At 41.5% G+C, this 16,140-nt stretch overlaps 1 protein-coding gene across 1 annotated transcript in view; it reads right to left on the reverse strand.

The window, feature by feature from the left end:
• Window positions 1–6,710: 6,710 nt before the first annotated feature.
• Window positions 6,711–16,140, reverse strand: part of SGCD (sarcoglycan delta) — a gene marked incomplete at both ends in the record, with an annotated part of 119,813 nt that continues 110,383 nt past the window's right edge. The window contains 2 exons of the mRNA XM_079542162.1: window positions 6,711–6,884; window positions 8,619–8,742. Coding sequence (XP_079398288.1) covers window positions 6,711–6,884; window positions 8,619–8,742 — 298 coding nt within the window. The remainder of the gene's footprint in view (window positions 6,885–8,618; window positions 8,743–16,140) is intronic.

The following is a 16,140-nucleotide window of genomic DNA, read 5'->3' on the forward strand; positions in this document are numbered from 1 at the left end:
AGAGTACGATGCAACTTCAAATTCTTGCTCCATGCAGAGATGCACACAAACTGTTCTTTGCAGTGGGCCTATTCCTGCCCATGGTAGAGCTGTTAGAAAGGGTGAGGTTCAATTTGGGCTGGACCTGGTGAAAGGTTGGCAGTGTCTTTTTTAATCTGGGAAAACAAAGACCTTTTTACTAAGGTCACACGTTGTTACTCAAAGCATTTGGGAACAGAAAGAAAAATAAACCTAAGGGTTTTGCACAATTTTCTTTCTGACATTTACTGTCAGAAAGCTCAGGCCAACTGAATGACAGATATACACAACTGTATATTGCTCCACAGTGGAGACATCTTTCCTACTTTTTAACACAGGTTAAACCAAACACTCACCCTGTCCATGCAGATGGTGGCCTCAAAGGAAATCTGGCTGCCCCCTGAGCCAGAAGCCCACTGCCACCCACCCAGCCCCAAACTCCAGCTGTGGCACGGCAATGAGCTGCACCGAGGTGAGGCCTTTCCTGGACGTGACACCAGGGCTGACTTTCCTGCAGAAATTAACATCTTTAGCAAATCATCAAGTTAAGGGACTGACTTACTTGCATCTCTGATTTAATGTGACTTGGATGGGAAATCTCAGCAATTCACTATGATCACACTTTCTTCGTTGCTCAGGATATAAATCCCACAGTTTTAAATATCCATCTTTTCCTGTATAAAGAAGTGTGTCCCTTTACATGCGGGCACGATGCAATTCAGGTGGCAGGACAAGAGTTTTAAATGATAAAGCCTTGGGGCTCTCTGTGCATAACCATGTGCTTCTCAAGCACAGTAAATTTAAAAGCTTTCTAAACACAAGCCACTCACTATAATTTCCATACGAGCCCCAAGCCATTGTGGTTATTGTGGATGGAAACAACACCTTGGCCATCTCAAGCAGCTCAAGCTGTAAGTGCTTCCATTGAAGTAATTCCACTGTGCACCAGGGAAGATCAAACATAATTGCTACCATATTTAGTGAAATGGACGTTATTAATTTAATGTGTAACAGTGTAAACAGACAAAGAAGTTTGCTGCATTACCATGATTAAGGTGATGTCTCTAGCCATTTCTTCCCTCTCCCTCCGTTCTGCCTTCCATAATGCACTCTTCTCCTTCTGAATAATCTCATCAGAGCCACATCAGTGTTCAGCTCTGCTTCAGCTCAGCTGTAGACTTGGCTGCATCAGCTGTGAAAACACTGCAGCTGTTGTGCAGAATTTACCTAAAAGGCCTAAATTTCACCTTAGTGCTGCTGCCCCATGCTTGTTGATATGGGTCTTTGGAGGTGTGAGGTGGCACTGGGGGCTGCAGGCCACCCCAATGCAGAAATACTGCCACTGAAATACTACACAGCAATTTCAGAGCTGATGAAAAAGCTTACAATGGGGAAAATGGAAATGTTACAGTGATTGCATTCCTCAACAAGAAGGGCAATGAGAATGAAGGCGCTGCTGTGTTCGTTTGAGGAGCACCAATTCCTGATTGCCAGAGCTTGACAGGAGCGCTCCCTGCATTTGTTCAGGTGAGTTCTGGATGATGACATTTGCAAATTTAAAATGTCAGACATTAAAAAAAACAACAACAGAGAAAGACAACAAAACCCATCAGCCAAACAGAACAGCCCCAGATTTTCTTGGTTTTATGGCATGCTCTTTGTAATAAAATCATTTCAGCACAGTTTCTCTTCTTCACTGAGCAGGGTGACTACGAATTCCAAGGACTGAAGACCTGGATGGTTTCACGGGAGCATCCTGCTATTGTTGGTGCTATTGGTGCTATTGTTGGTTGTAAGGTTGGTTGCTATTGGTGTGTCCTACCAGCATCCTCATCTGCTGATGCTCGAGTGCACAGCCAGCAACCAACATTTCCTCAGTTGAGTTACACCTTCAGCCCAGGACGATCTCTCTTAACATTTTGGTTATTTTCTCACGTTTCTCTTTCCAGGTAACCTTACCTTCTGTACACACCTGAAAAATTCCAGGTTATTTTCACTCCTCTCCATGAAGGAAATTAAAGGCTTCCTGCTGCTGTATGCTCTCACATGCATCTATGTGATAAACCTGTGCTTTTCCTGCCCAGTTCCAAAAAGCACCATTAAAGTTAATGCATTTCAGGTGTGAGGGCAACCAGAGAAAGGATTAATTTCTGTAATCTTTGGTCTTTTCTCATTGTCTTTTGCAATGTGAAACTTAAAGCCATAACTGCAAATAAAGAAAATATGTCTTTTGTTGTAAACAAATGCAGCTAACCATGTATATATGTGTGTGTGCATGTATGCTATGACAACAAAAGTTAATCTCTTCCAAGACCACCTGTCACTGCAAACTAGGTATGATGCAAACTGACCAGGTTATTCACAGGTTTCCATAGGAATCTCTGCTCAGCCTTCAAGCAGTTTCTAGAGGGGGGTTCTTGATTCAGATATTGTTTTGCTGTACTGCAGGTGGGACTGCTAGGTGAATGCCTTAAGCTTTTTGCTTTGTGCATTGTGATACTTGTGATTAAATGAGGGGAAAAAAAACCCAACAAACTCTTAAAATCCAGGTGTTTGACAGCATGTGACTGAGAGAAACAAATACACATCACTTCATTTTCTAAACATGTATACCTACAGAGGTCACACACCTATTTTCACAGTTACTGGCCTCCCCTTTTCAATGACTTCCTTTCATTTTTACATATCTTTGTACTCTACAGCCACCCATTTCACTGACTACCAGGTAACACACTTCAAAAAAGTTTAAAAGTCAACCAAAGCAAAGGTACGTGGAGAACACATGTGGTTGTACCATTGGTATTAGGATCTCTGCTTTTGCTAATAGCAAAATCTTTTTACTTTACGCCCGCCCTCCCAACTCTTTACAGCAGAAGGCTCATACATGACATATGCATAAGGTACTGGTGTACAGCTAAACACTGACAGTCAGTACTGAAGTGTGGCATTGAAAGCAAATTTAACAAGGTCCCAAAACCCTGTAAAGTTAAGAGCTACAACACATAAAAGCATTTATCTTTATCTGGTTGCCTAAGGGACATTGACACTAGTATCACAGTCTCTTGATTAGCATTTCAATGTTTGCAATGCACATAGCTGCAATGCAGGACCCCACACGGTGCAGTCAGTTCAGCTCCACAGCCACCACAGCTGCTGGCACTGTTTCCTCTGGCATTAGTGCCCTGAATTCTCACCCATCAGGCTCCTGCCTTAGCTCAGGCTATGAAGACATTGGCATCTCTTCCATTGGGCTCAGCATGAACAAATTCACCACCCACCCCAGCCTTGCCTTAGTGTTAAGAGGTAAAACTAAACTCTGATTTGAGATAAATGCCATCTCCCCTCATAGCAAATGCTCAATTGAACTAAACTGCAGGCCCAATTCATAAAGAAATACACAAACCCTTAATTGTTTTTGGCATTTATCAACAGCAGGTAGAGTGTATGTACAGGGATGTTGTGACTTAGTTTGCACTCAGGGAAAACCAACCCATACAGGTAAAGCAATTGTGAGTGGTTTCTGAACAAGGCAGGAGGAAAACCGAACCTTAATCATCTGCCTCTCCCAGCAGGTGAGTTAGTCACACCACAACTGTGCCCAGAGAACAAACTATGAGCTGTGAGGTGGCTGGATGTGACTGCATGCTGCTTTTTAAACAAAAATGCAATCTTTCCCCTGGACTCTCATAGATGCAATCCTGCTTGCCCTGGTTTGCCACTCACTGAACAGCAGAGGATTACTCACATGGCCAACTCAAGACCAAGCAGCATCATCTGAACTGTGGTCTTAAAACTGAAGTGAGGGTCAAATGTTTTTCAAGTCTCTGCATGGGTTCAGTCTCCATGCACAGAGAAAATCATTTTACACTTTTAAAAATGGAGACAAAATGGTAGAATATATTGAACTCCTTTACCTAGGCATAATTAAGGTACCCATTGTTCACTTTCTGCAGAAAACAGTAGCGGCACAGAGGTGTAAGGCTGTTCTCTAACAGCTCCCCCACAGACATTCATGCCAAAATTAATGTTCTTAAGCAATCTCATGGTCTTCCCAAGTTATGAGGGTGCTCATCTCATCCAAGACCGCAGTGGAAAAGACCATCAGGTCAAAGTGAAATTGCTGCAGAGCAGCCCAAGGGTATTTGGGATGAGGACTGACCACCGGGCACTGGGGGTCAGAGTAAAGGATTGGGACACAGTATGTGACATACATGTGTCACACCCACTCCTTGTGCTCAGCCCCATGCTACCAACTGGCACTGGTACCTTCAGGGAAGGGAAAGTTAACCCAACTTGTTTTCTGTACAGGATGTACCTCCTGCAGCATGCATCTTCACAACCACTCATGTGCTTGCAAACATGGGATTTGTTTATGAATTGGGCCATGCTTGATACAATGCCTGTGACCAGTATTAAATGAAACAGGGAAAAAAATCTATAGAAAATGTAGGACTATCAATGGGACTTCACTTGTGATCCCAGAGGTAACATACACAGTATTTTGCTATATTTAACGTGGTAAAAAAAACAACAGTTGTCACTCTCGGTGCCCCTACAGTCTTAATACATTTCATTAATATTTGTTTTAAGTTGCACAACCATTTCCCAAGACACCCTCCTGTCCCTCCCCCCAAATAAACTAGTTTTTATAACAAGATAAATATGATGTGCTTCTCCTTGCTGAGTGCATTGACTTAAGGCATAGGCACAATTCCCCTCTTTGAACAGAGATGGTATAGTCCTGTGTCCCAATACAATTGTTATCCTGGGTGACCCTTTGCATTCGAACATTGACTCAAGATAATAATTACAGGAATAATTCATTAACAAATAATTTGAATTTGTTCATTAATCTGAAAGCATCAGAGATATATATGTAGACAACTCAATCCTCTTTCAGAAATAAATTTTATGGGAGTGTTGCTTTGTTGGGAAGCAACATCCAATCAAAATGCCATGGATATCTTCCCATTGAGTCCAGCCAGTTTGGGATCAGGCTAGAATCAATCATTTAAGAACATCAAACCCTGGTACTTTTCAGACCACATGAAAACATGTGGAAATATGTTCCAAAGGAAAGGGCTAAATTATTTCTACAAATTACCATCAGTGACATTGTATCTTGAAAATTGCTTGAAGAATACCAGCTTTGCTCAGATACCGCTAGGAATGGGCACAGATCTGCCATGTTTGCACATGAGGCAATATTTTCAGTAGCATCTCAGTGGTGTAGAAACCTTGCTGTCCTCATGAGATTTACTGTGACTTGAACCCTTTTGCACTAATTAGTACACTGGTTTTTAAACGATTTTTACATGCATGTGGATGCAGTTATGGGTCAAAATTAAAAGATCTGGGCTCATTTCAGTGTTTTTTTTCCTCAAAAGTTAATCACTGGTAACGTCACCAGATCAGATTTATGGTTTATCCTGCCTTCAAGTAACTCCTTGACTTCAGTAAGAAAAACACACCCGTGAAGAGATTTGACCACAGAGATTCTGGGGCTGGAATTCTAGAGGAACCAGCATCCAAAGCCTTCACTTCACAGTAATCTGAATTTGTCAGAATCTTTCTAGAGTCTTAAAAAAATATCTATTTCATTGTCAGTGTCTCTGACTTTTGCAACCTCCACAAAATGTATGTGATCTTGGACTGCGTGTCCTGAACAGAAAGAGGACAAAAATTCTAACATAGCATAGATATTATACATCAAATCCAGATAAACCCATAGAAACACAGAAATTCAACAGGTGATTTTCTTTGTTTCTATAGGTGTTGGTGGGTAAGTTCCAAATCTTACACCTTCTCAGGTATGTTAGATCACTTCAAAATTAAAGGTGGTAATAGAGGTTGCGTAGGGTAATCCAGGACACCTGTTAACTAAACTGGTTCAAGATTTTTCTCTTCTAGTCCAATTTTCATAACTTTTTTCCCCTATCAAGAACAAATACAGTGCTAATTTTGTTAGCACAGAGATGACTTCAGGTTGGGGTTAGAGCTGAGTGTGACATTTGAATAGCACAAGGCATTCATTACAGGTACAGGCAAGAATCAGAGTCCTTCAGAAAGTAATTCAGCAAGATTAGGACTTCTCTATTGGCAAAGTGCAACCCATCTCTCCCAACATAGAGCCATGCATCAGGTGAAAATTAAAGAGTGCAGTTTAACCCCAAGTGTCTTGGATCACTCTAGGCAAGCAGTAGAGCACATCTGGCTGTTCTGTTTTCCTCATGCCACTGATATAATGGTGCAAAAATAATCAGAGACGCTACTCTTCTTTTAGTATGTTGGTGGGTCTACATTGGTTCCGGGCTCAGCAATCCCACTACTCTTAGAACGTGGTCAAAAACAAGGGGTGATCATTAGACTGTACTATTACAGAAGGGTCCAGGGGAGCATCAAGCCCAATTCAGTAGATTGTACCAGTAAATTTTGGTGTGGGAAAGAGAAATGCTACACAAATGTAACAGGGTCACCCTGGGATTCCTTGTACTGAAACATCATTTTACACAGAGGATATATATAATTTTATATATATATATTTTTATATATATATTCACACACACGCGCGCACACACAAAAAAAGTCTTTGATAGGCTTTCTGTGTTCTAGTAAAAATAGTTGGCAGCTGCAACCTAGGAGACCAGAATTGGCTTTTGTGCTGCCTGCGATGCCCCACTGCAAATTGTCTCTCAAAGGCAGACGCTTGTATTTATCTGGCAGGTGGAACTAGTGCCTGCCTGAGACAGAAATAACCTCCCATTGGGGCACACACAGAGCTCGTAGATTTTTTGCCTGGACCCTGCAGAAGAGGAAGATCCTTGAGGCAAGTTAGGTAGTTTGATTTTTGCAGAATTCAATGTTATCTGAAGTCGGAGGAGGGGAGAAAGAAAAAAGGAGAAAGGATTAGTGAAGAGCTGTTATTTTTGATCTTGCGTTTAAGGAGGCCTCTTCTGGACAACTGAGCTGCTACAAAAACTGGGCAGCCAAGTGTGTGAAGCTGGGGAAAGGCTGACATCCATGTCTGTGAGTTTACCATGAGACTGGTTCCACTCTTTTCTGTTTGTTTACGTTTCCTTGGCTTATAAGTTCCTGGGACACCAGCGTGTGTCCTGCAGCGCCCAGGAGTGTGATGGCAGTGCCCTCATTGCTTGGTGAACAGCACGTTTGGATCACCTCCATGCAGTGATGACCCCTCTCCTTTGTTGGGACTTCTGGCACTCTGCTCTCATTTCTAGTCATGTTTGAAGACTCACAGCACTCATTTTTATCTGTGCTTTAAGTGTACAAGTAACACCTTTATGTGTATTATTATTATGTATATTAAAAATTTCTTAAAAGCCATAACAGATCTAAATTTCTTCTTATAAAACTGAACATAAAGGGAAATTTTATAACATGACCGAGAAGAGCATTTTATAACATGACCGAGAAGATAACCTGGTGGAGATGTGGTTGCCCCAGCTCACTGCAGGGGAGTTGGACCAGATGGATTTTAAGAGCTCCTTCCAACTCAAATAACTATTCTATAGTCATTCTATAGGATTCTATAACCTACAGCCCAGAATATTACAGGGCAACTGACACTTATCTTGTGATTACAGTAAAGATCACTTCTGTTTTAGTATCCAGCCATCTAATTGCCTGAAAGAGCAAAATTAGCATTAAAAAACATGAAGGCAACTGCTTGCAGTCATGAAATGCCTTGAATTTCAATTGCAGTATATTAGTTAAAGAGTTTTATTGCTATTTTTGTTTTACTTTGTTTTGTTTTAAACTCCTTGCCAGGGGGATCTGGAATATCTTAAAATGCAAATGTTCAGAAATAACAGAAATCGCAATAAGAATCTCAATCTGTGAATCACTGAGGACACTAAGATAGGAAAACAGCAGGCCATACCAGATCTCATATCCTATGGGAAGCCTCCAATGAGGCTCTCCTTGTGTTCCCATCATCCACATCCTTCAGTGTCTTCCACAGTTGTGGCAGAAGGAGGGGATGAGAACGGATGTGCACGCTCTCCTGAGACACCAGAAGAGGTTTAACTCAACACCTCTTTTACTTCTGTTCTCTTATCAGCTTTAGTTATTCTCTCTTTCCCTTTAGAAGTTTTCCCATTGCAACACCCTGTGTCTCCTAATGTTCACATTCTTTCCAAAATGAAAACATCAGCTATAAAAGCTTTTCGGATCAATACGGGTGAATTAAGCTCTTCTCATAGAAAATATGTATGATAAAAGACTTAATTATGTTGGACACGTAAATCCTGCTTTAAAGTGACAAGGAAACAAAGAATTTAGGAGCGCTGTGTACTTTACTGCTGTATAAATTTGCCTGAACCACAGATGCTATTATCCGAGCACTTTAAAAATAATGAATTAGCCTTCTCCACAGAGTGAGCCTTGTTTGCATATGATGTGTTCAATCACTGCTAGCAGAACCTGTGCTAGGAAGGCTTCACCAGTGCTTTTAGAATAGAATCATGGTCCTGCGACTTAAAACTTGTTTTTCAAGTACTAAGTGAATGGGAAGGTTATAAATCTGCAGAGATCTGTACCTTGGTTTGTGTTTGCCAGAAAGCTTGACGCTCTTTGCTTACCTCTCCATCTTTGGATTCCAGCCTGAGCTCTGTCCTGCACGTGGCTTTCAAGCTGCCGGCCTCAGCGTTGATCTCGATGCCCTTTGGAGCCTCCATCACCAGTGCGCGTGTGGGTGACTCCAGTCTGCAAGAGAAAAGGGTCTTACTGAGCCTGGTGTGCTGAGGATTCACGTGTAACCTTGGGCTGTGGTCTTGAACAGTCTGAGTGCACACTGCAAGGCAGCCTGGCACCACCTGAAGTTCAGATTTACAGCTGGTTCAGCCAGCAGAAAGAAACTACCTGCAACTATAGAGTCATTAAGGATGGAACAAACCTCTAAGATCACCTACTCCAACCCCAACTCACTCCCCCCCTGCCCACTAACCCACATCCCTCGATGTGACATCCACCTTCTTCCTGAAAACCTCCAGGGACAGTGACTCCACCACCTCCCTGGGCAGCCTGTACTGAAATCTTTCCTAATATCCAACTGAATGTGGTAAAGAGTCTACAAATCCAATCTGCCAGCATTTTACATCAGCTTTGCTGAGCTGTAAATGCTGTAACGAGAAGTGAGGTGCAATAAAGCTTCCACCGTGATTAACTCCCTCATGCAATAACTCAGATTTGTAACTAATGAATACTAACGGAGGATATTAGCAAAGCAGGATAGCTACACAGAAAGCGCAAGCACTTTTCTTCCTCAAAGCACTGCTAAGCAGGAGTAAATTCATTCTGATGCCCTGTAACGTGAAGTATTTAAAGGTTTAATGACATAAGAAAATGAACAAAAGAAAAAGATGGAAATCCCCCAAGTTCCAGGTCTCCAGTGCTGTGCTCTCTTTGCAGCACTCACAGCAGCAGCCTCCCAGTGCATTGACCCCTCCTAACTGTGGTTATGTGAGGGAGACCCGACAACCCCATTACAGCTCTGGCTAACACAGCCAAACATTTCATTTCAGGCAATTGAGGTTAATGCTTTAAGATCTGGAAGTGCAAGGTTCAGTCTTTCTGTCTGATTATTCATTCATAGGTCCTGTATTGTACTTGTCCCTTCTCTTCTTTATAAAACAGACTCTCATTACTTTCTGTATTGAAAATAACAATAAAAAACCATTTCTCCCTCTTTGGCAATTCCTCCCTATTGACTTTATCACAGCTAACTTTCTGTACCATCAGCAAATCTCAACTGTGATCTCACCAGCTGAAGCCAGAAGGACAACTTGAACAAAAGATCCTCTGCTTGGGGTGCTTTGGGCAGTGACCATAGTGACAAAACCAAAGCACGAGGATGCACACACCCACCCAGATCTCCTGGGCATCTTTTAGGACTTGACTGCATTACTGAAGCAGTACATTAGCTGTTTCTCTTCTCCTCATATAGAATAATTTGTGCAAGTCAGTGTATTCTTAAATGGACTCCTGCTGGTACTAAGAAAACTTTACAAGAGACTGAGGGAGTTTGGTCGTATTTATTGCAGCCAACAGTTCAATAAAGCAGAGGCACAGCTCCGTATGGCACTTTCCAAGTTATGACCCTCCCTCTTGCAGGTGTCTTCAAGTTGTTGGGTTTCAAACACCTTTCTCTTAAGAGCTCAAACTCGCTCATGATTTCCTGGCTGACTCAACTCGATCTAAATCTCAGAGAAATGAGGCACAGACTGAGCACAGCCTCATGGTTCCCATCCTCTGCACAACCATCCTGAGCTGCTTTTTGTTTGCTCTCCAGAGGGAAGTCACCTCCCACATAAACCTTCTTCTGATCCCTCTGCTGGTGTCAGCCCGTGGCTGTTCCCTGCACAAGGAACCAAAGGTTAAGGTGGCTGCTGCTACTTGTTTTTCTTTTACTTTTTCCTGATTGAATCGCAGATGGCATGGTGGAGAAAAAGCCTGCAAAGAATGATTGACATTAAATAGCGTTACCTCATATAAGAACCTCTCTGACCTTCCAATTGCAATAACTGCCTTTCTAGTATCTGTTAGAATTCCTTTCTGGTAAAAATAGTCAGAGCACAAAGCCCTAGTGCTCTGGCACATGCATTATGGTGGGTGAACATACTGCTCGACCCACATTTTCACTGGGGATTTCTGCCATTCACAGCTCTCACCTTTGGTGGCACAGCCCCCAGTGCTAAGGACCTTCCACACGCACTCAGCCCCAGGATCTGGGCTGCAGGATGTGGGCACACGTTGTGTCCCACTGCTGCTGCTCCAGAATCCTCCAGAGGAGGAGCAGATCTGGGGCCAGGAAAGTCTTAAGTCACTGTGGCTACGGTGACTAGAGGACATGCCCAATCCCCAAAACAACTGAGCTAATCTGAGGATAAAATAATTCCTGAGAGCCATGGCCAGGTGGCTCTTCAGCTCTATCTCAGTGGCTTCAATTTCTTTCACGCCTTGGCTGTCTCAAAACATTTGTTCATCTGTTAATCTTGTAGCTCTTCTGGCCAAGAACAAATAAACTTTCTAAGTGCAAAACACTGATCAGAGACCACAGTGCAAGTAAACTCAGATGCTGCCCTTTATGAGAGCAGTCTCCCACTCCCACACCAGTGCTGTACTGGAGAAATCTAAGGAACAGGGAATTAACAAATAGCTTCCCATGCTGGGGGATCATGGAATCATAGAATCTTAGAAACGTCTGAGTTGGAAGAGATTCTTAAAGGTCATCAGTCTAACTTTCCTGCAATGAACAGGAGGGGACATTCTACTTCCAGAGTCTTCCTTATGCACACAAGTCCTTGTAACATCAAACTTAGCTAAATTCCTGCTTTGAATAAGCAAACAAGCACCAGGAACTTTGTTAGACAACATTGCTCCCCAGTTTTATTCTCTTTTCATATCTAACAAAGGGCACAAGTTGTCCTCCATCCTCCAACCAGTGCAATCCTACAGGCAGGAGAACAGTATCTTCAAAACATTGATGAAGTCCATGCAATTTTATACATATCCTAATCCCTCTTGCACCAGAGATGCCCTTCTCAAGCATCTCCTGGTAGCCCATGGTGTAACATGGCACCAGCACATAACACTGGGGTTCTGCTCTTTGCAGAACCACATTTCTTTCTTAAGATTAGCTGAGCCAAATCTAATTCTTTTTCTCCTAAATTACTGGCTCAGGCAGTTGCAATCTTGCTGACATGCTGAATTAACCAAACCCTATCCCTTTAATGTTAAAAGTATCATTTTGAAGCCCAGAGCTTTTTTTTTTTTTTTTTTTTTTTTTTTTTAAGAACTTTAAATTAACAGCAATTAACAGGCAGCTCTTCCAGCGATAAGAATCGTATGCTTGCAGCTCGTGTAGTATTTGTACTGTGAGTTCAGAATTTTATTCTTCTCACTCTTCTGCCCCTGTTTGACAGCAGTATCTCCTGTCTGCATGGGACAGTTGCCCCAGTTTATGCTACTGAAAGCAAGGACAAAAAGGTTCTGATAAAATTGTCTTTGGCATTAGAGGGGCATATGAACGCAAGGGGCTTAATTTGATTATTTTCTGTTTCCTGAATGAATCCCTGAAACATCTGTCTTTAAATCACGAGCTGAAAAATCCATGCAAAGCCCCAGAAAGGAGTTGAGGAGTTTATGCTCTAGGAGCTTTGAGAAATGTTTACCGAATACTTTCATTTGAAGCAAGCATTTAAGAGACACTCTGCTTTTAAACCTAATTCTGCCTTCCAGAGCAGAACCAATTTGAAGACTAATAATGAAAGAAAATGATTTAGCGATGAACAGATAATTTGTTCAAAATCAACATTTGTTTTTCACTACGATACTCTGGAGCTTTCAGCAGATTCACATCTCCTGGCTAGGTGTAAGCCTGTACTTACAGCCGTAGGCTGCAAAGGTGCATGAATATAGATTGTTTCATTATTTGCTCCTGCTTTTGAATTTCCATCCCACCAATTGGCTCATAAGCTCTTTCTTATTGACCACAGGCACTGCTTATTTTTGCTCCACTGTCTTGAGGACCTCTCTGACAGAGCTTTGCAAGTAGAGGAGGTTCACTGCTATGCAGAGTTACACCTATTTCCAAACCTGATGAATTCACAACTGAGATAAAATGATTCTGCCACTGCCAGAAATTTGCTCCTGTCCTACCTACAACCTCTTGTCTGGGTGATGACCATGGAAACCTTTCTTATAGCTCCCAGGTCGCCAAGCGAGCCAAAATTTTTCAAAGAATGCAAGTAATGGGATTTTCACAACTACTGAAGAAGCCTAAGATCCACTTAGTACACCAGGTGTTGAGTACTTCTGAAAATCCCATTGAGTACCTAAATACCATAGCAAATCTGACCCTTAATCGTACTTAGTTCTGCAACAGAGGTAATTGCACTTCCGAGCTCCACAGGGAGAATGGAAAGGTAAATAGATGAGGGTTGTGAAGCAGTTACATACTGTAATAACTGAGGTCAGGTAAGTACCATAGCCAAAGATGGATGGCAAATAGATAACTGATGTTCCCAAAACTCCAGAAGCTCTTACCTTCATCAAAAATACCGTTCCTCCCACTGAGCACTCAGCCTGCACAGCAACGTGCAAGGCAATGAATGCAAAGGAAGCCTTTTGCCAGCTCACCATGCTTAATGGACAGTGCTAAATGTGTCTCTTAAGCCCTTTCACTCAAACCTACCACCAAAGCACTCTGATGTTAAAGAGCTGTAATGGCATATGTGCATCCCACAGTGAAGCCCCCTCCTGCTACTGCTGGAAAATCCTGTGTTCCTGGGAGCAATCTAGACAGTAAACCTTTTGGTGCCATTCCTCCTTGGTTTTGAAAACTTGAGGAATAATGGGAAGGAGGTCAGCACCTGGGTCTGCATTGCGGTTCCGGTGAAATTCATTGGGAAGATCATTACTTACCCAGACTTCTAGTTTTCATTTCCTTCACCATAAACAGTCACATTAATCACCCCAGCAGCATGGATTATAGTTCCTTCTTCTCCCCTTCCTCAACCCCTGCTGAATAATCCATCTTTTGCCTTACTATTGGCAATGGATTTTGGAATTTGGGGAGAAAAGGACATACCAGATGTCAGGGCAGTACCACCAGCAGCTAGGGGCTGCTGATGTGCTTCCAATAAAATTGATATAATTTCCTTAAAATAATAAAGGTTGATGTGAAAAATTCCTGGGGAAAATACTCGCCAGAGTTCAGCACCAGCGCAAACAAGACTTGCCATGCAATGGTAAAATACAAGGAATGGCCTTGAGTTTCAGAAGTTCTTGTTCTCAACATGAGATTTTTCTGCATTAGGCACAAACTTCATCTGCAGTGTGGAAATGGAAAGAGAAGTTTGCTCTCAGGAGGTGAGGAGCATATGATGCAGCAGTGTGGTAACATGAGCTAATTTAATTTTGCTTAGAAACCTCTGGACTGAGAATAGAGCATGTATTACTGCAGCTGTAGCCCATTATTTCTAATGACTCTAATTATTTCTTACGGTATCCATCTGACCAGCTATAAGATTTCACATTGAGCATAAAATTAGCCAATGTTACCACTGTGCCTGCTTACATCTCATACAATTGGTAAATTATGCTAGCAAGTAAATGTAGAGCTCCATCAATTTGACGGTAATGAACCAGTATCTCAGGTTGAAATTTGCTTTCAGTTTTAAGCCTCTTGTTCCAATGAAATCAATGGGATCACCCATTCCCAGTGACTTATACTTCTGACTCCATTATTTGTGTTATCTTACATAAATCTATTTATAGAATAAAACACAATAATTTACTACTCACTAATTGGAAGGTAATTAGCTTTTACTGAAGAGCAAAGAAATTGTGCTTAATTTCCATTTCCAGAATGCTTTTAAACTTTTTTCTAACTGCCTTACATGTGCTCAGAGCGGAGCAGACAGTTTGGGAGGAGGAACAAGGACTGGGACTCATCTGGTCAAAACCTTAGCTGAAGTTCAGCCAAATTCTTGCAATCTTACAATGAGCAAAAGGCTCTGTTACAAGCAATCCCCATCTGCCCTACATTTCTCTCCTACTGTAAGGAACTGCTATTTCAGGAGAACAAAATGAGCTAAGATATGGCAATGGCAATGACACAGAGCTTAAGGTAAAAACAGGAAAAGAGCAAAAAAAACCCTAATAATAATAAAAGAGAGACCTGGCCTTGGAGTGAGAGTTTAAAATAAAAACAGTCAAAGCAAATCTCTCTCTCTCATTCCTAATCAAGATACCAAAATTTTGAGTAAATCTGTTGTCACGTATGGCACAGCACAAAAGCAGCAAGCACTCTGAAAGCTTACAGAAGATATCATCACTAATAATAAGATATGTATCCCCGTTATTTATTCCCCAGCATTGACATAAACCTTGTTTGCAATTACATTTTAATGAAGCACTCCAATTACTGTTTGAACGAGGACATCTGATTACAGTCTCAATCAACATAAATAAATCTTCCTTATGAAAGGTTTCCAGGATATTTTCTACAGCAACATTAATTACAGAAGTAAACAAGGATATATGATTATCACAGCACCCAATTGCAAATCCTGGCTATAGCTGTAAATATTCCTTAGTTTGACAGCCTGCATCACGATACAGATTCCGGAGTCTATGCTGCAAATCTGTTAAATGACAATTTCAATGCAGCCATACTCTGAAATGGATTTTTATAGCCACATCTAATTCCTAATAAGATCTAGATTCTTTCAGCTATCACCCACAAACTATGGTTAATTCCTAAGGAAAATCCAATTAAATCTGTCAGAGACCTGACAGGATCAGAGGTCTAGTGATGCTTTATTGGAAATTACAGTTTTCTAATTGAGCCAGAGATAAGTCTGGTTCAAATGGCAAGGAGGGTAACAACTTCACTTCTCTGTATTTGGACAACAGAGATGCTAAAGAGATTTTGTACAAAGCTGAGTGAAGAGAGAAAAAGAATGGGTAAAATAATATGAATTACCCTTATGTATAAATTATGGATGAAAATTAGTATTTCCTTAGATTATGATGCTAGATGAACAGTCCTGCTTGGGATCTGCAGGTGCTGCATTCCCTGATGAACGAATGTGTGTGGGGAACAATCCTCCCCTTTTGCCAGCCTACATCTATCAGTTCTGACCATTTCCCTCTGCTGTAACAAGAGCAGTTTGAAACCATCATAAAACAGTTCAAAGCCAGCGTTAGGAAGATGCTTAGCTAACGTGAAAGATTCAAATGAGTCCAGATAAATGAGATAAATGAGAAACCGGAGGAGTCTGAAGGTGTGGCTCACAGGAGCCCACTGCTGTATATTCGGAGCACTGAAAGCAATAAAACCAGAAAAACGTGGAGAAGTCAAAATACAGTTGTGAATTCTTTGTGAATATTTATCAGGCTAATGCATAGGAATTGCTGAAGAGGATGAAGGAGCTGTAGTTACGTCAGTTATCCTGTTTTTTCCTCTTTAAGTAATCTCTAGAATAGTATACAGAAAGAAAAACGCAGCATTTAGAGGACAAAAAGAGAGATCAAATGGAAAAAAAATCAAATTACTCTAGAGAGAAAGATGTAGTGTGTAATACTATTGAGATCTGG

The sequence above is a fragment of the Tetrao urogallus genome (assembly GCF_951394365.1).
Source record: "Tetrao urogallus genome assembly, chromosome: 14".
NCBI lineage: Eukaryota > Metazoa > Chordata > Aves > Galliformes > Phasianidae > Tetrao > Tetrao urogallus.